This window comes from Xiphias gladius, chromosome 1 (assembly GCF_016859285.1).
Source record: "Xiphias gladius isolate SHS-SW01 ecotype Sanya breed wild chromosome 1, ASM1685928v1, whole genome shotgun sequence".
In the NCBI taxonomy this organism is placed as follows: domain Eukaryota; kingdom Metazoa; phylum Chordata; class Actinopteri; order Istiophoriformes; family Xiphiidae; genus Xiphias; species Xiphias gladius.
The window spans coordinates 12,362,108-12,387,045 of record NC_053400.1 but is presented as its reverse complement, the minus strand read 5'-3'; the positions used below and the strand labels follow the sequence as shown (position 1 = coordinate 12,387,045).

General features: G+C 44.0%; 2 protein-coding genes across 3 annotated transcripts in view; both read right to left on the bottom strand.

Annotated features, from left to right (window-relative positions):
- Window positions 1–8,686, bottom strand: part of fam214a (family with sequence similarity 214 member A) — a 30,716-nt gene extending 22,030 nt beyond the window's left edge. The window contains exon 1 of the mRNA XM_040118341.1: window positions 7,320–8,686. Within this exon, the coding sequence (XP_039974275.1) occupies window positions 7,320–7,350 (31 nt within the window). The 5' untranslated portion in view covers window positions 7,351–8,686. The remainder of the gene's footprint in view (window positions 1–7,319) is intronic.
- Window positions 8,687–12,520: 3,834 nt separating this feature from the next.
- onecut1 (one cut homeobox 1) lies at window positions 12,521–23,779 on the bottom strand. Of its 2 annotated transcripts, none has more exons than XM_040134596.1 (2): window positions 22,375–23,779; window positions 12,521–17,838 (listed from the first exon to the last, which is right to left on the bottom strand). In XM_040134596.1, the coding sequence occupies exons 1-2, from the start codon at window positions 23,444–23,446 to the stop codon at window positions 17,549–17,551; spliced, it is 1,362 nt and encodes a 453-aa protein (XP_039990530.1). In that variant the 5' UTR covers window positions 23,447–23,779; the 3' UTR covers window positions 12,521–17,548. The 2 variants fall into 2 exon arrangements, with proteins under 2 accessions (XP_039990530.1, XP_039991415.1); XM_040135481.1 differs by having other exon boundaries at window positions 22,390–23,779.
- Between the last annotated feature and the right edge of the window lie 1,159 nt (window positions 23,780–24,938).

Here is a 24,938-nt window from a genome sequence, read left to right as displayed (position 1 = left end):
GTGAATTCACATCCCAATATTATATTAGGTGCACTGATAAGAAGGCAAACACAATATCAAGATTTCTTTATGAGAATAAAAACGTTAAGGATTATAATTGTATCCTCCAAAATACTGTTCTAGAAAAGTACTACTCTGTAAGACCCATCATTTAACCATGTGCAGAGATGGGATCTATCTCAATCCCTACTTCCTCTATTGGCAACATCTGACACTAAATCTTTACTATAGCAGTTCAAATTTTTAGCAAGCTGACTCTTGGTGGGTATAGGACACTAGGGCAGTAGGGCAAACCTCTCTCTGTAACCAGAGCCACCCTGTCCAACACGAATGCACAGGCCTTTGACCTCTCCTGTGCTGCCGATGCCAACTTCTATAAAAGGGTGTCCGAATTGAGCAACCCGAGCAGCGTAGTTCCAAGGGCCACACGAAAAGTGTGTCAGTTCTAGCACAGGCAGATCGAAGTGGTTGGATACTGGAGTTTACCGCTTTGGGACAAAAAAGCACGTAGTCAAAGTCTTGACATGGCTGGAAGAAAAACACTCATCTTATTCTTGGTAAAGCTGTACTGGATGATTAACCTGCCACGAAAGGCCAACAAAAAGCTCTTGGTCACCTTCTCCGCTTTTTGGTGCTTGTCACCTTTCATTGTTCTACTTCAAGTATTTTTCATTTAGAACCTTGTTTTGTCAGGACTTGTGAAACTTGAAGTAACAGCTCCTTGACTGCAGATTAGACAGCAGCATACATTACCATATAAAACATCGAACGCAAAGATCTACCCACTAAAATTCAGCCGAGTTAAGGGGAAAGAAGAACAGTAACCCAGTTAAACTGGACAGACTGACTGTCACCGGCTTTGGTGTGAGGATGAAGCAATACTGAGGGTGATGGTGGAATTGCCTGACTCAATATTGAGGCCAGTTGTTGGCCTGAAAGAGATGAGAGGAGACAATGGAGAAAAAGAAAGGGGATAGTTGTGATGAGTCTCAAATTCACTTAACCTCATGCTGTTTTTAACAAACAATGTGCTTAATGCCTCCACAACGAGCCCCCGAGGTGCCCTCCGTTAACAGATACTGGTAGTGTTAGCGTTTGTGTTTGTATGACCATGATTCCATTACTTTAAAAGAATAGTTCAGATTAGGGAATAGATCAATTATCCTGTCAGAATATGTATTAGATTGCTCCTAATTAAATAGTGTTAGTGATAACTCAAAGTATGAATTCACAGTCACAGAAAACAAAATTTCTTACAAAATTTCTACATTTTTTCAACCTTACTTCTTTTTGGCTTAATCTCTTTTCATACCATTATCTGACATTTAAATTCTGGATAATCTCGGATGGCCTTTTATTGCTAGATCATAACAGCATACTGTCAGCATGGAGACACAGAAACAGATGAGAGTTGTGTGGTGCATGAACCTGGCTAAAGTGCTGCTTACGCGACACTCTTTGCAACCAAAGATGTGTGGAGTCTGGTAACAGACCTGATGAGGATTCCAACCTCTTCACAGTCAATCTAGACTGTCAGTCAATATTAACATTAAACCATTGTAATGTTTTAATACAATGTCTGGCATACACAGAGTTTGTCATTTTCATCTAAAATGTCTTTCTGTAAAATATACATCACATTTAGCTTTTAACAGACGCTGTTTCAAAAAAGTATTTAGAAAGGAAAATAACGTTTAACCAAAAATTAACACCAAAATAGAAGCATACCGGTTTTGTGAGATGACTAAAAAATACTCCCACATTGCTAAGAAAACAGTGCTGGTCTGTGCAAACTGCCCTTACAATATAGCCCCACTTCTCCTTTGTTCAAAGTATTATGTGAGAGATATATTGCCAATAGCAATACATCTACAACATGTATTTATTGAGCAATCAATATACTGATAAACCTGTCAGGCCTTACTATCACCTATTTCATTCTTGTGTTTTAGATAGTAAATCAACCAAGCTCTATTTGTGTCAATATGCTTTTTGTCTAGTTATTATCAGCAGGTAGTGGTGGTGGGGGTGTTAAGTGCTGAGGATTTACAGTGGCTGTGCTCAATGTGATGTGACTCAGAGGTGAGGAGAGAAAAAGAGAGGAGGGGAGATAAGAGGAGAGGGGAGGAAAATAGGATAGGTAAAAGAAGACCAGTGGAGTGAGGAGAGGGAAAGTTGATTTTCCACAAGGTCAGAGAGAGACAACACTGCCTGTGCAAGGTTTCCCTACTTACAGAGCTTGCAGAATTACAATAATCACACATTCCTTGAAATACTCCTATTTAAACACTGCTGAGATTAACAGAAGCTGTCATTTTGGTCTCTCAGTTACAAAAATAACTGCCGTTATTGTAGCATGACAAAGAAATACTCAAAACATTCGTAGCCAGGCATGAGTGCATATGTTCCTCTTTATTACGTGGTTTCTGAGTAAGGCGTGTGCGTCGCACAGAATTTACAGCTTGACACAGATTTAGTTACATCACGTCAAGGATTAATACTGGAGTGGAAGGAAGGAAAGGATGCACTATAAAGGAGACCTAGAATTAATTAGAGATAATGGAGAAAGAGGTGGAGATTCAGTCCCTATACTACAAGTCATACAGCCACTTTGTTGACATGAAAACAGGTTTACATATTGTACTAACCAGGTTCAGTGTGTTTTAAGCATTTATCCAAAAGCTAACATGATAAGGTGGTCATTGATTTATAAAAAAAAAAGAACATGGGAAAATTCAATCTTTTTAAGACCTTCACTTTAGCTAATTCCTTCAAAGCTTGATGAGACCTACAGACAAGTTAAAGAGGAAACCCAAAAGTATGACCGAAGAAGAACTTAAAACGTCAAAGACAGATAGAAATACAGACACACAAATTGTGATGCAGGGGAAAAGGCGACACCACAACAACACCCCCACCACGAAAAAACTCCAGGTCCAGATGGCTCTTCCTGTTCCTGCAGAGCTGGCTGCTGGTTGGTTATAAGGAGCCACAGGGGCGGGAGGTGTGACGAACACATAAGCAATGACATCACTGGCTCAATGGCACCCTGGCAGCAGAAATACGACCCATGCTGCTTCAGCCAGTCCAACACTAAGTCCGGATGGTGTATTTTTGTGTGTCCTTATAGCTTGTTCGCACTGCGCCTTAATACGGAGTAGTTGTACTATATATGTACACTTGCTTTTATGTCTGTGCGTGTGCAAGTGTGGATACAGCTCACTATGACTTCAGTGACTTTAAGCATATATCTGTATAGTGTAACAATGCACACGTATGTGTGTTCTGATGAAGGGGTGGTGTGCTAAATAAAATGTTCCAGCATTACGTAAGAGCATTACCGGACTGGGAACACTGGATGCCCAATCCAATGCAGCAGCTAGGCAAGGCTAGGCTACTTACAGTCCAACCTGTCACAATAGCATTGATTTAGGCTGATTACTCTGGGGGCCAGGATAGTAACTCACAGCTGAATGCCTACCCGGTATTGGTATTCATTGCGAATGGCAGCTCTGAATCTCACTGTACAATGGGGAGGCCAATATCCATGTTGGGTGGAGCTGGGTCAGCAAATGGCCGTGGTGCTGTATTGAAAAGGCAATACAGGGAAGCACTTGTGTTGACTTAAGCTAGTTGATCAAAATTAATACCAATTTTACAACTGTATGTCTAAACATGAATATTTTTAAGTGAGAAAAAAAACAATTAAATGATTGGGCCTTTTGAATAAATGTCATCACAAAATTAATGTGTTTTGCGGATCACAAAAAGACAGTACTATTAATCAGCACTAGTTGTGATGTAAAATCTTGACAACAAACAACATTAAAAAAATGAGTCGATCCAAAAAACAAAAACAAATGGTACAGATGGAGTTCAACTGTGTGAAGGGAGTAAAACACTAGAGAGCCCCTGCTGTGGTGGCCTCCTGCTACAGCATGGGGTAAACAGCCAAGGAGGAGACAAAGACAACACAGGGCTAGACAGGTGCTGTACGGGACAACAGTATATGTCACTCTGCATTATATGGGTCTCTCGTCAGTGAGAGTGTATATACCCTGATCTGCTGGCATGTGTCTGGGACATCTTAGGGCAGCTGTAATCTGACTAAGCGGACAGCAGAAGGGAGGCAGTAAGTTTTGTGCGTGTGTGTGTGTGTGTGTGGGTGTGGGTGTGGAGGGTGGACTTGTATTCAACTCCTCCTCCAAGGACTAATGGCTTCAAACAGGAAGCACTGCCATACTAACACCAAATAACATTACAGAGAGTAGGACCACAGCCCTGAGGCTTAACAGCTGACTGAGTCTCTCCAACATGACTAGCTCTGAGGTCATCTCTGTGTATATTGTTTAAACTCTGTCTGAAAGGGGGACAGAATGAGAGCTGTGGTTGAGGGCATTAAGGAGGAAGCACTAAGTCCTAGTTCATAGCTCCTTGCTCAGACATTTCACCATGTCACCTCATATGACCATCTAATGCAAAGTCTTCTTTAATCACTCATCTGGTTGTGAAGAGGACAACACTTGAGCAAAAACAGCCTAGTTTTAGGGTGTAAACAATTCTAGTGTGGTTGTGAATCAAACTTTTCTCTTCTATGTGCAGTGAAAACACACTGTGTCAAAATTACCTCTTTAAGGATACAAATAAAACCCAGCTTAACCACACTTCAGCTGAAACAGTTTGAAATTTGATACAACAAGCCATGTTTTGCCCAGCTGGTATAAACAGGTCCCATGTTTTCCATAGCTGCTCTTAATGGGACCTGTAAAAGCTGTCAGTTGAGCCACATGGTTCAACGGTACAGCGCTTATTAAGGCCCACAGCAATCTGTTGCACACAATCACTCTCTCCTCACACCCACACCCGCACTCACACACAAACACACACACACATGCACACACCATCCTGATTCACAGCTCAGCTCACAGAAAAACAACGTGGTCAGATGACTCTGGTTAGGCCCCTGAGCATAACATCAGTGCTCCTCTTCTACCTTTAAAATAAAAGCATAGTTAACAAAACACCACATAGAGATGCTGCATGAACTTTGAAGAAAATTTTGCTCATCTGAAGTCTAAACTCTTTGAAGACCCAGACTAACACAGCTTTTTCTCTGGATACCAATTCTGATACCAAAACTCAGGGTATTAGCTGATGAAAGCATCCCAAAACCGATTCCAGTGCCCCGTCTTGTTTTTCAGTTTTAAATATCTATCCATCAATGTATCAAAACAACTGCAATCATTCATCTAAGTGTAGGACACATGATGTTGTAAACAAGACATCAAGTGTATGTCAAACATTCAGAGACAAACATTATTATTACACTTTTTTAATTATGTTTTTGTAGAATTTTAATAAAATTGTGCCTTTACAGCAGTGACAAAGAAACAGCACTTAATATGGACTGGTCAAATCAGCCTGATATGGGATCTCTTATTATGATCAACATCAGCACAGACAGTGATCCGATATGTTGGAATTCAGCATCATGAGTTCCCATAGTCCCCTCTCAATGTGCTAAAGGGGGAGCTACAGCCAAGATATGGCAGGCTACAGCCCGATTCTATCACCTCATCACGCATCCAAAGCCTTGGCTTGACTTTTCACACCTACCTGATCAGGAGGTCACAGCCTGTGAGACTTGTCACAGGAGTGTTAGTGTTAGATGCACATGTCTGGACTTGTTCAGCTCTCCCCCTAAAACATAATATAGATAGGCTCTCCTAAGAACTCTCCACCTAGCAGGTGAAGAGCAGTGAAACAGGCTGATCTGTGCCTAACTCAGCCTTGGTATGGTCCAGGCTAGTAAAGTAAACAGCTCCTCTCACTACTGCAGTCCCTCTCTCTGAGAACAGGGAGAGGAGAGAGGCAAAAGAAGGAAGACATCTGGCCAATAAGCAATCTGGTATCTCCTCCACAGGAATGGTACAGTATGTTCCAAATAACAATAGCGCCGCAGTATCTGCCTGTCAAACAGGGAGCTACAGCTTCTACTGGCACAAGCTTTCATAATTAGAACATGACAATGATCAAGTCAACTTGACATGATGACAATCCATGAAGCTGGATGAACAGATGCTCTAGTAATACTCATGCCTACGGTTTTCAGTCTTTTTGGCTCACACAAGGCAGGAGTACATACACAGAGTATTGGGTTCTAAATCATTTCAGTATCCCCCAATTTGAGAGCCGTTATCCAAACCAGTACCAGTACGCACAACAGCAGTGTTCCCGTTTGCTGTTCACCAGTATGCTGTGCGTCATTATTAGGCTATAATTACATTGCAAAGTGTCAGTCAGTGTGCCTGTTACACTGGCCAGTCACATCATACAGATGTCTGGGGTCAGTGCTTCCATGTAAAGGATCCTACAAGCAATGCAAGGCTAAGGTTAAAAGTCTAGGCCCATATAGGGCATATGTTTACTTGTGTGTTGTGGAGTCCCATCACCAGGATATTGTGCTCTAAGGAAGATTCCACTCTGGCCACTCAGCAGCCTGACTGCAGTTTCATAACCTATACAAACAAACAGACTATCCCTGATTGACTGCAGCTAATCTCATCATGACTGAGAACAGTGGCCCTTCACCACTTCCAAGTATAGTGGTAATGTGTTGTTGACAACAAATTAAGTTATCATTTACCCTGGCTCAACAAAGAACCATGTACAATCAATCACTACGTGAATCATTCATCTTATACAATAAAGGAGCTTATACAACACACGCGTCACTTGTCTCAGGGCAGACATTAAGGTATTGAGATACCCTTTATAAATTAATGCAGTAGTAAAATTAGCATAATCACACTTAAACAAACAAGGGTATCCCCTCTGTCCCTGTTTTACCTCTTGCTGCAGATACAGTGACATTTAAACAGGTTGCAGAGCATACGGTAGGAGCCTTATTTCCACAACAGGGTGGGTGTCAGGAACATTTTGCAGCAGCCATATGCAAAAGACTGTCAAAACAAGCAACTGGAAAAAGGAAGGGTATTTGGCATTAGATAATCTTGCAGGTTACATGCTGAGGGAAAAAATGGGGGAAAGAAACAGCTGGCATTTGTGTTAACATTAAAAAACTAGAGGGCAAATGTGTGTTGTATGTACACATCCTCATTTACTTTGGTTCGGCTTAGTTAATTCACATAACCAGTGACCAGGCTGACCAGCTGTTACATAATTCCCTGGCATGATTCTTCTCTCAGGGGAATGGGTACAATCAGTCCCCTAAACCTGGAAATGCACGGCTTGCCCCAGAGACTGACCATCAAGTCCACCCCAGAGATGTGTCTGTGTGTTTCTGTTGCCCCACGTACCTCGCTCGGGCTTCATGTTGTCCAGTGTCATCAGGTTGCCTTCAGGGTCTTCTCAGTCTTCTGTTTTTTCTAATACACACAGCCTTGGCAGCAACACAAACGGTGTCTGGACCCCCAAACCCTCTGTGACTGAGACCTGCTGTATTAGCTAAGAAATAAAATCAGCTGTGAAGCCCGTGTGCTGGTGCCAGTGGCCCCCTATCCAACAACAAAGCATCGCTTTGTTAGCATGCTACTGTACGCTTCCATCGAGTCGCCCTGTATTGTCCAACTGACTAACACAAAGACAGCTGATAGCCAATGTCAGTTATAGGTTGCGTCAGGTACTGGAGTTGTCAGTCTGCTTACTAGCAAGTAACAAATCTGACTACCACTAATTTAACTAGCAAACTGACTGCTCTTACAGCCCGTCTCGGATTACACCACCTGAACCATAGTTACGACGCGACGCATGTCTGTGTCTCCTCTCCTGTAACGCTGCCTACTCACAACAACACTCTGCCCGAAGGGGCGCCTGCTAACTCAGCAGTGTTGGCTAGTTAGCGAACTCAACCAACTAACCTTCTCGTTACCGGGCTGTTAAGCGTCTGCGGGTGACAACGACCTCGCAAACATCCCAACCCCCAGTGTAGCGCAGGTAGCCCAAGCTTAGCTAGAAACACCGATGCCGATGACGGACGGTCTCGGTATTTTCTGCTACGACGAGAGCATATTCAGCCTATCATTTTTCTCACGAAATGTTAACCGACGATATCAGGCAGGTATGCCCCACTTTCTATCCATCCACAGCGCTCGAACAGTCGCCATCTACTTAACGTTAGGAACGCCACCTGTACCGACTTCCTTTGTGATCTTCATTAAAACTTTTCAAACAAACAGCACGACTCTGTGCTCCAACGCTCCGGTAACGACCGCAACGTTTTCCGCGAGCGTTAACTAGGAATCAGTTGCTGTTTGACCGCTGACAGGCCAGCCGACTGCTAAGACCACAGGACTCGGTCGATATTAATATTATTCAGGCGAAATGCGAATGAAAGGAACACTGGGTGCTCCTGGTCGTGATGCTTACAGTCTGCCTCCCCTCCTCACTTCCCTCCCTGCTGCTTGTCAAAACAGATCAGTGCAGCTCCAGTCACGTGTCCCAACAACAGCCCCGCTCGTCACTTCCCTCTCTGCCAGCCTTGCATGAACTCGCAGCCATAGCAACCGCCAACTCAGAAGTGGTACCAAAACTTCCAAGGGGAGGACGCGACGTGTCTGATGAAAACGAATCGAAAAATGAAACCCCGACCAGAATTTGTCATTAATGGCAGCGGACGTCTGAGCTGGGGAAGGGGACAGACAAGACAGGGGCTACTCTCCGCGAGATGATTGGTCAGTGGAATTCGGTGCGCGCGCACGTGCGCACGTGAGCGTTCGTTTTTTTCCGTGGCGAACATTTTGTTCTGGCTTGGTTGGCTCGTGGGAAGCCAAAGATCGTGTGTGTTAACGCAGTTACATGTTGTAGCACAAAGTCCTGGCTGGCCGAGAGACTGATAAAGCCTTTGACAAGTTTACGGCAATGAATTATTGCTTTAGATATTAGTCTTTTAAGTCTTTTTGATTTCTAAAATGAAACACACTTTCGTCGGTCGTGTATGATCAAAGAAATAAACTCCCCCTTTTGGTCCCTGTCCTTCAAAGAAATGCGTACTCGGTCATTTATTATATCTTTTACTTTGCTATAAAAATGGAGTGATATTAAACAGAAGAAACTGTAGGTTCTAAGTTACTAAGTCAAAATATAGTCCCATATTCAACCCCAAGGTGATGCTTTGGCAAAATGACAGTTGCGGTACAAGATTAGATGGGAATGAAAACGGACTTTGGCCAGTGATTGTTTATGAAGACTGCCCTTCAGCATTAGAAAACTGCTACAAAAATTACCTAACAAAAAGAAGTTAAGTCAAAAGTTAACTTGAACATGTGAAGTCAAAGTGGGAGTCTAGAACCAGTGGTTCTGCTCACTGCTCTCTTAAATGCAGGCGGTGGTCCGTTGTCATTTTGGTACAAATGAAAAAGGACCGAGGGAGAGTTCTTTGTTTTAATCGCTTCTCTGCTGAAACCTCTTGGAACAAAGGCAAAGGCCAAAATGAGGACACTAGAATCTGCTTCACAAATCTGTTTGACAGCTGCACTTTGTGTGTTATTATTGTTTGCTGCACATAGATAGATTCTACAGAGTGGGATGGGGTTTGGTTTAAAATTATTATTATCCTCATCATTATTATTGTATTTTGAATTCAAAGAGGAAAAACTCAAAAAAAGGCGATATCATAGACATTTTAAAGAATAAGTGCCTGCCAGGCCATTAGCTGTAAGCGTAATGAATTTAAAATGGACTGACTTTTGCCCTTTGTTTCTTATACCAGAGACAAGTGAATCAGAGACTGTAGGGTCATAAAGTCCACAATAATACAAACATCTACCAGTTGATTGTGGGCCTTTATCTGGCAAGGGAGCAAAGCTTACAAAGTTAGTCTATTGTCACTGATTTACACCAAATTGATGTTTAAACGTAAAACCAGCTGTTGTTTAACACTGTGTTGCCTACACTTTGTGATTAGTCAAATGAAGCGTTAGCAGGCAGTCTGTGGTCCTGCACATGACACAACCAACTCTCACAAGAAACCATGTGGTTTCCAATAAAGGTTTTATTTTAGAAGCAGCTGTGTACAGACTGCCGCTTAGGTTTATGGGTAGTGGCTGGTGGCAGCCAGGGGTTAAAGATGTTGTGTCAGAGTCATGTTCAGTTGTTGTCAGAGGGCTAAAACAACTCCAGCTGTGTTCCAGAATCGCTACAACAATACTGACAACAGACCAACATGACATACTAATAATGTTAGCTACACGGTTAAAGGTGAATTCTATGATAAAACTGATGTCACTTATGTAGTTATGTAATATTATACAAATTGGGCCTAATTTGTAAAAATGAGTAATTCTCTATTTCACATAAAAAATAGGGAGATAGAGTAAAAAGCAAACTTCTGTGGATGAAATGCATTGCAGACCTCAGTGTAATGAATCAGCCATCACTGACTTTCATACCAATTTTTAAAATGACACGCTTGGTGTGGAGCAGCTTTGTGAAGATCTGCCACCTTGAGCTTCACTGCTGTTCGAACTGTGTATTTTTTATATTTAATTGGTTCTACAACTAGCCAATCACAGCCGTAACCCTCCCGTTATTATTGAGGGATGTGTTATTTTTAACCAACAAAATGAAACTCAGTGATAGGGAACACTTTGATTTGTGGTTTGCAATGAGCTGCAAAGGCCTGTGACACAGTTAAGACTGTAGTTAGTGTGATGATATCAATTAGAGTTAAATCATGGAGCTAACAGTAGCAACTCCTAGAAAGCTATGCTAATTTCCTTGTTGATTTTAAAGCAATATAGGGACTTTTTCTGATTCACAGCTGGAAGATCTGCATTCATGTTGAGTGTAGATTTAGTAGTGTGGATTTAATATCCACCCTACAGTCAGTGACTTAGTTAAAATGCACCAAACATCAATTAATGTTCTTATTTCCAATGTGGGGAGACAGTGTTTTCCTTTAAAAATGTTGCTAACCGCAATATGCAGGAGTCCTTGTATTTGGGAAAATCGATGTCATAGCGCCATCTACTGACAGAATGCACGTAATGCAGCAAATAAAATGAAAAAATACTACTTGTATTACTCGTACTATCTATCTATCTATCGATACAGTAAAAATGAGAAAGGAGAAGAGGGAAAGAACAGGGCAGGGGGAAGGACTACAACTACAGACTGAAAGAAAAATGTAAAAATATGAGTGCACCTGGGGTGAAGCAGTAAGATCATGTTGCCAGGTGTTGGGAGTCCCTGTCCCCTTGGGTCACTGTCCTGTGACGCCTCACTCAAGGCAAGAACATTTATAAATAGACAAGTCATCCTTCATCTGTCTTACACACTGCAGTGCCTTTACTGCTATATTCAGTTCACTTTGACCCGTTTAAAAGGCTGGAAAGCACACACACACACACACACACACACACACACACACACACACACACACACACACACACACACACACACACACACACACACACACGCACGCAGCACACACACACACACGCACTTGCACACACACACACACGCACTTGCACACACACACACACGCACTTGCACACACACACACACGCACTTGCACACACACACACACGCACTTGCACACACACACACACGCACTTGCACACACACACACACACGCACTTGCACACACACACACACGCACTTGCACACACACACACACGCACTTGCACACACACACACACGCACTTGCACACACACACACACACACACACACACGCACTTGCACACACACACACACACGCACTTGCACACACACACACACACGCACTTGCACACACACACACACACACACACACACACACGCACTTGCACACACACACACACGCACTTGCACACACACACACACGCACTTGCACACACACACACACGCACTTGCACACACACACACACGCACTTGCACACACACACACACGCACTTGCACACACACACACACACACACACGCACTTGCACACACACACACACGCACTTGCACACACACACACACGCACTTGCACACACACACACACACACACACACGCACTTGCACACACACACACACGCACTTGCACACACACACACACGCACTTGCACACACACACACACACACACGCACTTGCACACACACACACACGCACTTGCACACACACACACACGCACTTGCACACACACACACACACGCACTTGCACACACACACACACGCACTTGCACACACACACACACACGCACTTGCACACACACACACACGCACTTGCACACACACACACACGCACTTGCACACACACACACACACACGCACTTGCACACACACACACACGCACTTGCACACACACACACACACGCACTTGCACACACACACACACACACACACACACACACACACACACACACGCACTTGCACACACACACACACGCACTTGCACACACACACACACACGCACTTGCACACACACACACACGCACTTGCACACACACACACACGCACTTGCACACACACACACACACACACACACGCACTTGCACACACACACACACACGCACTTGACTCACACACACACACGCACTTGCACACACACACACACACACGCACAAACACACACGCACGCACACACTGAAAACAGAAGAAGCATCGTGAGTCGCGAAGGAGGTCAAAAGAAAGAGGTCAAATTTGACAAGAGCACAAGGCGACGAGAGCAATGAAATTTCCTTTCAAAATGCAAGTGCAAGATGAACTACTACTGTAATCTATAACTAAATGTCTATGACAACAAATATGCTTGTTTATCAAAACCCTTCAAGCATCTTTGTATATGAATAGCTGGAGGACACCCCTCTGTGGGTGAGAAACTAGTTCCCCAGCGTAAGAGATCCAGATGATTGTCTTAGGCGCCGCAGTATTGTTATGAGACTTGTAGCTAAGCTACCCATCATATGGGAACTCCGTATGGACAAAATAAATAACAGAAAATATGAAAATGGGGAAAACATAGGTCCACACCTCATCATCCATTCCATTTAATACAGGCCTGTATAACTTTAATGTAAGCACCTGTACTTGGCTGAAACACTTTCACACACATCCGTGACACAATGACTGCAATGCTGATGTAATCTGTCATGGACATTTTGGTGATATCCTTCAGTCCTCGGAGATTCTGTGCTGTCTGAGCATGACAGAGAGGAAACAGCGCCAACAGTAAGGCCTCTGACAACCAGAGGGCGTCAGTTCTACTGTTGTGACATGCACCAATCAGCCCCACACATGCATACACCCCAAATGTAATATGCAGTAGAAATAGATTTCACAATGGAAAAACAGACAGTAAAGAAATACATGCAAATGAGCACACACACAGACTTGCATACCTGCGAGCCGCAGCAGTACTTGAAATTTGAGTCGGTCACACACATGTACCCACACACTCACGCATCCACAGACAGAAAAAGAGATGAGCAATCCAGGTGATCGTCCCCATACACACTCACACACGGATTCCTTGGTAAAATTCTTTGCAGTTTTATTAGACTTTGCTCATAGTCATTACACGAGTACGTACCAAAAGAACAGATACTAGCTGGAGTGAGGCGGCAGTGCCACAGCAATAAAAACAGACCCAGCTCCGTGGCACAGCCCCTGGCAGACCGGCTGCCCAGCCTACACTCCACCTCACTCTGTGTATTAGACAGCAAAGTGAGCGGGACTTGCAGCCCTCATTTCAGATGCTTCAGATTGTACATTGAACAGGAGATTCCCCACATGGTAGAGTAAGCTTGTCTACATAGCCCTACGCCTTCTACATTCTATACCCGTGCGAATGGCAAATCAAAACTCAACAAGTCTACCTCACAAATGCCAGTGCTTTTCAACATTATACATATTTTTTTTCCAATTTTTGGTTTGTTTTAAAAATCTTTGGATGTGCAGTAATACCCATAAAATAACTGTTCTTAAAAAGTCAAAAGAATAGAAAAAACACACACACACGTACACACTGCTTTTTGCCAGCTGTTCAACAAAGTAGCTCCTGTATAACTTTGTCTGCGCTGGCAAATCAACTGTCTGGGTTTCTGGCAGTGTTTAAAACACACATTGAAATGCCGGCTAGGATTTAGCTGAAGAAGAATACAAACTACTCCTTTGTTATATCTAAGCGTGGGCAATAAGGCTGTAACATAAAACTGTCTTTTTTGTTTGTTTTTTTTTTTTCCAAAAACCTACTATATACAAATCTAGAGTTTCTACAAATGCATAAATTAAAGCAGTGGTTAACCAATACAAAAATGCAATTAAATTAAAATCACAGCACAGAAGTAGAGAAAAGGGAAAATATGAACACAATATCACAGCAGTTGGTTTTACCCTGTAAAAGCAATAGTCTACCATCATAATATTGGCATAACCCAATGTCTGATAAAAAATACGCTTCTCCCTCCATCCCTTAAGTTTCATACATCAACCCTGAAACTTGTCCTCCGTGACTTGAAACAGAGCACTTCTGCCAAAATAAAAAACAACCTTCAAAATAGATAATCATACAGCTTTTTGAAGTAACAATAACAATTACCACACGAATGGAGTTCTGCCTTACTCACAGATAGACGTCTCAATGCAGAACTCAAAGGAATTATTACTATGAGGTATTCAGAGACATAGGTAAAGACATGCACGGCCAGAGTGCTGGACCTTCCTACACACAGCAGAGAGACAAGGAAGGCTGGGGGAAGGAGGGATGGAGGGGGGAAAGGGGGCAGGGGAGAGGAGACACAAAGACCTTTGGTTTAATCTGTAGAAGTGGACAACAGAAATTCCTTTGGTATGTTTTCATTGCATGGTTGCGCTGGCGAAAGCACCACGGTGTGATTTAAGAAAAAAAACAAACAACCTTTTCCTTGTTTCTTCAGTAGTGGCCCTTCTACAGGCTGAGGTATTCACAGAGTCAAAGGTGAGAGGTCAACAGCGGTTTAACACTTTGGTTCAAGCAAGGCACTCATCCTGGGAGTTTTAGAAAGATTGCAACATGTCTGCTTCTACTTTCAGGAACATGTCTGCCTATAGTTGAGTCAACAATTCTGCCCATGGTTATGTCAGCTTGTCTGCCTTTTGTCATGTGAAGATGTCTGACCTACTTGATGGATCAATATTATCAACCTATAGATACACACTCAGAGGGAGACGCCAAGCGGAAATAAAGCTCCAAAAAATGGCACTCTAGCGGGGTACTCCATTAAATTCACAGAGTATTTTGAAATGATTCATGAACCAATCTCAAACTTTAATTTTATGAATTTGTTGGTTTGCCACAATACCAGCTTTTACATTCTAACTGTCTTCTCCGCCAGCAAAGGGGTAGAGATGAATGCTTTTCTGTTGCCAACGAGCAAAACAAAGACTGATCACATTGTCATCGAGTTCGCTGTACCCCGCAGGCACCCGCATGGCCGGTTGTGTGTATGTATCTATGGCTAGATCTGCATATCTGCCTATAGCTACATCAGCATGACTATCTATGAAGCTGTAATCAGCACAGATGAAGCAAGAGCGTTCATAGCAGGGGTGCATGGGTTGAGTGCAGGTGGGAGGGGGAGACGGGGGAGAAGACAGGAAAAGAGGGGAAGAGAAAGGAGATGGGGGGAGGGGAGACATACAAATTCTTTTAACACCACTCAGAGGCCGTGCAATGAGAAAAAAATCTTTGGTTATCTTTGGTATCATCAAAGTGATAGAAATCACGTATGGAACTTGAGTGAGGTAGCATCTTTGGTTCACACTATAAAACATCAGCAGGTCTTGACACGTTTTTTGTTTCTTGTCATCTTTTTTGGTTTTTCTCTCAGAGATGAAGAAGCAGCTCTCTCTCGCCTCTCCTCCAGCGCTTGCTCTGATGGATGTAGAGCTGCTAACCCTGGCCATGCGGAGGACGATGGCAAGGGGCCAGCCTAATATATCTAATGCTGCGCTGCCCTGGGCCAGCCCTGTGTAGTGCTTTCCTCCTAGTGCTGAAATGCATAGCTTACCAGGAGCGCGGAGGCAGGATAGGGAGGGGGGTTTGGGGCATTGGCGACGGGCAGGGATGGGGTGCTTTCGTATTCAGGTGAGGAGCTGACATTGCTGTGTAAGCGCCTGAAATTGATTTGATCATTGATATCATCCCCTCTACCCAACATCTCTGATGAGGTGATAAAATCAAATACGTATGAAGTGCACAGGGATGACGGAGCGACGCTGAATGCTTATTATTAGAGTGGTGACACAGTTTGTCCTTAAACCCCCCCCCCCCATCAGAGGCCATCTGTCTACCTCACAGTGTCAAGACCACACATAAACCCAGCATTTGTGTTTTCACCTTTGCAGAGAAAACGTACTACTGAATGGATTCGTCTGTTTGCCAGCTGCTGGCATTTGAAGGTATAAACTAGCACTAAACCTGTGGAAACAGACAAGGTTGTTTCTGCAATGATTAATCTTCACAAACAGCATTTACAGTAACATTCACTAGACCGATTGTGAAGACAAAGCTGGAATATTTAGTTTGATTCAAAAAGGCATCTGTAAGGCAAATGTCATTAGTTAATTTTCAGGGTTATGTTACATATTGTTTCCATTTGCAGGGAACATAAATTTAAGTATGACTCAAAAGGTTGAATGGACCATGAGCAGTAACATTGGCTTCTTTGTGACACCTTACTAACAGTCTGTTTTAGGAGGTCAGGGAGGAAAAATACTTTTAAGATTATCAACTACAAAATACACTCTTTGGTCAAATTACTACATAGTGTGTTTAGTGGTTTTATTCCTAAACTGCATGGGAGGCTTCAGGGTGTAGAAGGCTTTGGTTTCTCATTTTTTAAATTATTCAACGCTTCAGCATGTTGGAAGAAAGCACTACCATGTGGGTTGAGGTTAGGGGATCTCGGTTTGGTTTAGGGTTGGGATTTTGGTTTTGGGTTAGCAGTCTACGCGTGGGCATTCCCCTGTCTGTCTGGAATGCTTGATAGAAAGACAGACAGCTGGACAGACAGACAGATAGACAGACAGTCCACTGCCACCGATCCAAACAAGGTTGCACAACAATCCAGTTGCTCCTGTAGGATTTTTTTTCTTTAAAATTGATTGGCCAATCCCACCGGAGCTCCACATTCTGGCTGTTCTTCAGGGGTGTGGACAGCTGCAGGTCAGACTGCCAATAGGCTGATTAAACCTCCATTTAGGGACCTATCATTAAAACCAACCAATCAGATTAAAGATAAGGATGGTGAATGATAGATTGATACTGGTTGGGGAGGTGAGGAGGGGTGTAGTAAAGCTAGAGACCAGTGACAGTGAGTGTGTGTGAGAGGGGGGGTAAAATTATAGTCTTTTTGCAGTATGTTACACATAAATGTGTTGCTGAAACAAACATTTCAAAGCAGGTCAAACAAGAAGTCTTTGGTTTGTTTTTTCATCTTTGGATACTATAAATATCAATATAGTACAGGTTTAAGGGCAAAACGTTGCTTCAACGTCTTTTAAGTTTCTCTTTGTTTCTCTTAAGTTTTAAAGCTTTTCCACCGAGGTTGAGTCAGTCCATGAGTTGGTCAAATCAGTCCGTCTTCAGGCTTTGGTGCAGGTGTTAGGGCCAGAGTTGGCTGAGTGACCGGAGCCGTCGTCCACCCACTTATCTAGGCTCCGGCGGCGTGCGTTCATAAAGAAGTTGCTGACTGTGGCGAGCTCCAGGCCCAGCTGCTGGGCGATGGTGAGCTGCAGCTCTTTGGATGGACGCTTGTTCTCCTTGAAGATGGCGTGGAGCGTCCGCCGCTGCACATCTGTGAACACCAGCCGGGGCTTCTTGGTCACGTTCCCTCGCTCGCCTCTGCCGTGGTCCTGTTCCTTACGCTTACATGCTGTGGAGAATTCAGGACAAAAGAGAGACAGACGGAGAGAAGGAGAGAGGGTTTGTGAGAGAGAGCAGAATATATACTCATGTGAAAACAAGAATTATGACAGAACACTGGTATGACAATCTTCTCTCCATCACACCTGGATGTTGGATTTAAAAAAGTCCTGCATAAATCCACTGCATGGACTGACCCCATGAATGATCTCACTGATTCTTTTCCATATCACCTAAGCCTAGAAGGGAAGGGATTTTTCACTCTATTCTATGGTTATTAAAAGTCAACACGAATATCTGAACATTTCTATTCCATTTTGGCCAGAACCAATTTACTACTACAGGTGCAAAACAAGTTCATTTTTCAGGTTCTTTCTATTGTATTGCTACTTCGAGAATTAGCAATAGAACAGAATTAAGTGAAAAACAACGATCAAAAAATGGAAATTCTACAATCCTCCAAGCAATGTTTGACTGATACTTGTATTGTTTTAAAATTTTCATTATGCCCTGTAACTATCGTACAACATCAAGAACCAAAATGGAACCAACTTTTTGACATTTTTCATGCGTTATATCCTCAGGAAAGACATTGTTTTTATGTCCTGTCCCACTTCTCTTCTTTTTAGACTAAAGAAAGTGAGTATTGACTGACACTGATGATAATATGCCTGTAAAGCATCGCTGCATCCCAAACAAAAACTGCAACCGCTGATTTGAAGAATAGGTCCTGCTGACTGGTTTGATTGTAGTGTTTTTGTTAGAGGAAAACAAGGAAACTCTCATCACAGGACTAAGAACTGAACATTTTAATGTTTGTAGCGTGTATTCCGATACTGTAGTGGTGGAAAGGGGAACTGAAAAAGTCTTAAAAGCCATATTTGTCATACATGACCAAATATGCTGATAAGATTTCTTCCCATCTATTTCTTCCTATCTATCTAAGACTCAACCTAAAAGAATCATAAGCAATGCCACTTTTGTCCCAAACACCGAGGCACTCTTTCATTTCAAACCAATAGAGTGCATGGTAAATAATAAAATAATGAACAATAACACCCCCCCCCCCTTCAGCCAGTCCTGGTGGGCGCAGTAAGCCTGTCAGCCGGGCGACACTGAGCGCTGTCCACGGTGCTGAAAGCAACGGTACGCCTCAGCAAACTACATCCGTGGAGAAATGAACCACACGTACACATCTAACAGTGGAAAGACCTCCCCTCAGCTGATCTCGTTGTCGTTTTATCTGATCGCTTTCTTTCTACAGCCATCAGCGAGCAGACACCAGGAGGGGGCAGACGTGGGCTGCTGGAGCAAGGCCCAACAGGGTCTCTCAGGGGGGAAATAATGAACAGCATATCCTAACCACAAAGCAATTCTTAAAGCAGTACTGATTAATTTTGCAGAACGCTACGGGTCAATCAAAACGTTTCATTATAGATCACCTCAAAACACAGTAATGTAGCCTACAAAATGCACCCATTAAATAAACCGCCGAAATCCATACAGAACTTCGAACAAAATTTGGAGAAAAATTACCAAAATAATCTTTCTAAGCGAATCAAAATGATTTATTCTATATTGCATAAGGGATTTGTATGTAGTCAGTGTCTTTAAAGTGGCTTATGACTTCACGTCACTATGGTATTCCTATATTTTCGGTCCTTAGTTTTGATGTGCCATTGCCTTCCCAATTTAGCTTTATCGGAGAGACATTCAAATGAACATGATTATTGAATGAAATGAGTTAAAGCCGTTAATTTTGCCGATCCCGCCCTATAACCACACTCTCGCTCGGATGTGTGTGCTGAAGAACAGTGCAGCGGCCTCTCCGCGCGACCATAAACTTGAGTATAATTGTGAGCATGAGCAGCCCGCTGTCTCCAGTGCTGGTAAATATTAACAGAGAGCCGGAGCTCCCCGTGCAAGGGCTGCTATAAATCAGTGGGAGTGAAGGCCACTCAGACAGCAGGAGCCACCGCAGAGCGGCCCGGCTCCGGCACAGGAGGCCCCGGCAAAGAGGCAACTTTTCCCAGGACCAGGGGGGACATAACAACGGCCTCGTTATCAGGTTAATCACACACAAACACACACGCACGCACGCACGCACACACACACACACACACACACACACACACACACACACACACACACACACACACACTGACTGCTGCTGCTCCCAGCTAATCATTACAAACATACAGATAACTCCACACACTCAAACAGAGACTGCACACACCGGGCCTACTGACACGGTGTGACGACAGTCCCGCGTTTCATAATCTCTGAGAGGGCACAAGAGAACAACAAACAGACCTCTGTGCTAAAAAATGTTGCCAACTGGAAAGCCGACCCCTCTACCTATTCCAGACTACCCCCATTTATTGTAAGCGGTTAGGTATGGTAAATATTCGCTTTCTTCAATTTCTTAAAACCCCAGAAAGCCCGACCACACCGAGCACTGTCGCAATTACGCCTGATTTACTGCGTGTAAACTGACCTCGCATTTCACAATGTATGAATTCTGTCCTGTGTCAAATCATATCTGCCTACATCCAACCCTATTCTATTCTATTCAAGCCAATTCAGATGGGTAAACGTGGGAAAAAGGAGAAGAGGCCCGAGATTAATTTCAGGAGCCCGAAATCAATAAGTATATCACATCTACTTTAGCACACGATCACCTAGGAACGAACGGATCAATAAAATGGCGCTCAGCCTCTTATCTTCAAATTAATTTAGTTTTTAACTGTAATTTTTTCTCCTCCCCCAACTTATTTTTGGACAATTTAAGAAAAGCTAAAATCTTGTATTCATTTATCTCCTTGTTCTTCTTTCTTCTTCTTCTTCTTCTTCGTCTTATTATTTCTAAAGAGAATCTTTGTCATTTTTATTTAGGATTTTTTTCTTCTAAAAAGTTAAGGGTAAAACGAGACAGGGCAACATGCTCAAGAAAATGTGAATGAGCACAACTGAAGCAGGCCTGAAACATTTATTTTCCCCGTATAGCCAGTATGAATATCTCGTCTTTAAAAGACAAAAAACGAGACAAAAAAAACCCCAAAAATCATCACCAGTACTAATTAATAGGCTTTTTAATTATAGGCTGATCACACTAATGATCAAATGATGATCAAATACAAACCCAGCTTTCAAAAGTTAAATGAGTTGGGTTTTTAAAAAAAAATCCTTTGCAAAAGTCAGTGATAAAATCTCACCTTCAACCAACACACACCCACACACACAACAGCAGCAGCAGCAGCAGCAGATGGGAAAACTGAAAAACTAATCAATTGCGATTATACTCAGGCACGAGCACGCACACACACAAGCAGACGCGCGTACTTTCCGCCATGCAGCCACAGCCTCACTTTTCAAAAAGCCAAAAAGCCCATTTGTTGGTCATTGATTAGGCCTATAAACGTTAAAAAAAAAACCAAAAAAAAAAAAAACCCCACATCAATTCGGTGTCTGTGAACGAGCATGTGCGATTTGGGCCTAATTGCTCGCCCTAATTGACTCGTGCGTACCTCAGGGACAAATTAATAGAGGATTAACAGTTAAATTGAGAAACCTCAGTCAAGTCAGGGTGAGTTTATGACCAAAACATAAACACACGCTCTCTCTTCTTTTCTTTGTTTTTTGGTTTCTTTTTCTACTGAGAAATGAAGGCCTTTTTCTCTTTTTTTTTTTTTTTACCAAAAGGAGAGACAAAACCAATTTCACCGACTAAACAGCCTGATGCGTGACTCCAGGCTCACTTGACATTTAAAATTAGTTTCAAGAGCACGTGCACACACACTTTCCGCTCCCGGTTTGTTTACACCAAGGGCAACACCAAAAAGGCTGATCAGCTCACCAAAATAAACACGGTCCTAACGATTTCTGGGCGAAGGATCAGTTTACGCACACAGTCCAGCGGTCGATACTTTGAGGTAAAATGACATGAGCACTTGTTCCACGCAAGCCGAGAAGCGGCGTGGAAACGGAAAAGTGACGCCACTGATACCAGGCCCCTCACTTCGCGCACGGGGATCAGCTCGGTGGAGCGTTTTTCAGCCTCGGCGACTTCAAACACTGTTTAACACGCTGCGTAATGTTGAATTTGACCATTTGACCAGGCAGACCTCCCCTCCAGACATGCATCTCTAATTCGGAGTCCACGTCCAAAGAAACCAGGGTTCACCAAACCCTGGGGCATGACCTGGTTCCTCGCTGCATCTAATATCATTTGACTCCCACCATCTTGAATAAGGTTTCATTTCTGTGGAGACATTTGGTTATGTGTCATTTGGATAAAGAACTATCAGCCTAGACGGAACATCGGTCCTGAATGCTACCCTGGCGTGATTTTGCACGGTTTACGCTTGGATTGCTGCAAAACGTTTGTGGTAAAAAACTGCAAGACCAGTTTTGGCTCCCAGCCCACTTGACCCATTGCTCAGTATAAGGTAGCATTCAAAGCCAGTGATCCTCCATGCTGATTATTCGAGCGTCTGTTTTTTCTCAGCAACACATATAGAAGATGAAAGCAAAAAGGGGACTTTACCGAGGCTTCGCTCACCTGCGAGCCTGAGCGCACTCATGCGTTGGAACTCGGGCTCCTGCAGCCATTTCCACATGCGGCGGAAGGTCTCTCTACCGGACTTGAGCTTGGACCAGGGTTTGGGGTTTCTCAGCAGGTCGGACAGGGTCCCCTGGGACCTGCACAGGACCCGCTGGGCAAAGATGGCCTGAGGGATGCTGTAGCGCTTCAGCTCCGTGGTGATCCTCTGCGCCACCTCTTTGGTATTCACCTCCTCCATCTGTCCCCCAGAAATACCACCCCCTCCACCGCCGCCCCCTTGCTGCCCGGGCCCGGAGGCCTGCTCCCGGCTGTTCCCCAGCCCCTGGCCGTGCCCCTGCGCCCCAAGGTGGGCGTGCGGGTGGTGGTGGAGGCCGTTGATTTGTACCATGCCCGCTGAGGAGCTCATGTGCTGCTCCGTGTGTCTGCCGAGCATGGCCGGGTGGTGAGCCTCAAACCCGCTGGGGGTGAGCATCTTCTCACCAGGCATGGCGGCACCGGGATGAGCGTAGGGAGGGATGCCGGCCTGGGACGTGTGTATGCTGGCCAGACCGGAACCGGATAACGGGGACAGGCTTTGGCCCATACAGGGATCCTTGTGATGATATGCGGGATACAGACTGTTCATAGGCGCCAGACTCCGGTCCTCTCGCATCAACGTGAAGCTGCCGCTGACGTTTCCGGGGATCCTCTGGTGAGGATGAGGGTGAGGATGATGGGGATGGTGGTGGTGATGATGGGGAGGAAACTTGTCGGACACGGTGGAGATGGGGGGTAAGGGCTGCAGGGGGGTTAGGGTGGTGTAAGTGCTGCTCGCACTCATGCCAGGGGGGGCTTCGCACATGCTGATGGCTGGATGCAGGTGTCCGGGGTGGCTGGGGTGATAGTCTCCGCTGTCCAGCAGGGTCGCCATGCCCATAGCGCGGTGGCTCAGACCCCGGGGGCTCGGACGGGAATGCGGACTGTGGCCACTCAGCAGCTCCCCGTGACCAGCCACGGACTCATGGCTCACTCCGTGCAGGTCGCCAATATTCTCCATCGACAGCTGTGCGTTCATGATCCGGGCAGCGCTGTGGACAAACCATCTATCTGACCTACCGCAGTTAGCTGATGTCCAGAAGTCCTCACGTCCAGGAAAGTTCAATTTTCTTTTGTTGCTTTTTTCTTCTCGCAGCAGCCTCCTCTGCTATTGCCTCTTCTCTGCCCTTATATTCACCTACTTGATTATTGTCCTACCTCTGATGCTTTATTTTTTGCAGAATTGAAACTCCTTTTCCGAATCCCTTCTTTTTCTCGATATTTGCAGTTTTTTAGTTTTTTTTCCCTTATTTTTCTGATTCGCTTTATAATTCAAGCCCCCCCACCGCCAACCAGCTGTCCTTGCGCTCCGGTCGGGTGCCGCGCCATCTCTCTGGATGTGTGTCTCCAGCCCTCTTCCACCGCAGCACAGATCACCGTCTACACATGCGCACTGCGGACACCCATCTCCTCCCATACTCCCTCTCTCTCTCTCTCTCTCTCTTTCTCTCTCCCTCTGACACACACGCGCGCGCACACACCGCCCCGTTGCTCTGACGTCAGCTACCTTATTAAGGAAGGGAAGTATCAAACCACCTGCTAAGAGCTTCTCTCCGCGATAACTCATGTTGAGCAGCTTGTAGCCTTCACTAAAATGTGAAAAACGTCCGCAAATAGACGGATCTCTAATAAAATCCGCACAGAATCGACCCATGGAAATGGACTGGATACACCGCCCAAAGTTTAATTGTCATTTGTGCTCTAGAAAATGTTAAATCCATTAGGGCCATAATGAGGCCTTATCTTCGGTCCCCCTTAAATGATTAAGTGCAAATGAAGTAAACTTCCGGGTTCATTTGGAGTTGATTTTTAACCAGTGAGGTCTGGGATTCAAAACCAATGAAAACACACTTAATTCCTCTCAACAAAGCAGATAAAAAAAAGAGGCCTGAGGAATTACACCAAAGCGCGATGCTTTAATCAAGTTAATCAAGTTATATCCTATGTGTTCATATACATCACATAGATCCATTCTTTCATTATTAGGCTACTTCAGCTGCAGCACCCCACCCCCCACTCCCCTGCAAATATGTGGCGGTTTAACCAAACGAAGAAGACTGTAGTACCTTCTCTTTGGATAGAAAAAGATGAGCAGATGTGTCTATTGTTCAACCATTAGGCTTAACGAACCAAGCCCAGCATTATGCGTGTGTGTGTGTGTTTGTGTGTGTGTGTGTGTGTGTGTGTGTGTGTGTGTGTGTGTGTGTGAGTGTGTGTGTGTGTGTGTGTGTGTGTGTTGGGGGGGGGGGGGGTGTATGCGCGCACACGCTTGTCCTATTTGGAGATCGACACATGCACATTTAATCCTGAAGTTTTGGAATCATTTAAGTATAACAATTTGAACCCGTACATAGTGGCATCGAAATAAAAAAAAAAGAAGAAAAAAAAGAAAAATACGTGATTTATTTAAATGCAGTTTTATTTTTGTTGACAAAAACTTCCAAAATGATACACATTTACATCAAACAAAT

Excerpts from the sequence above, each read along its gene's own strand:
- onecut1 (XM_040134596.1), bottom strand. The coding sequence starts at position 23,446 with ATGAACGCACAGCTGTCGATGGAGAATATTGGCGACCTGCACGGAGTG. Across the intron at positions 17,839-22,374 it reads CGCAGGTGAGCGAAGCCTCG|CATGTAAGCGTAAGGAACAG; the intron begins GTAAAGTCCCCT and ends AATTCTCCACAG.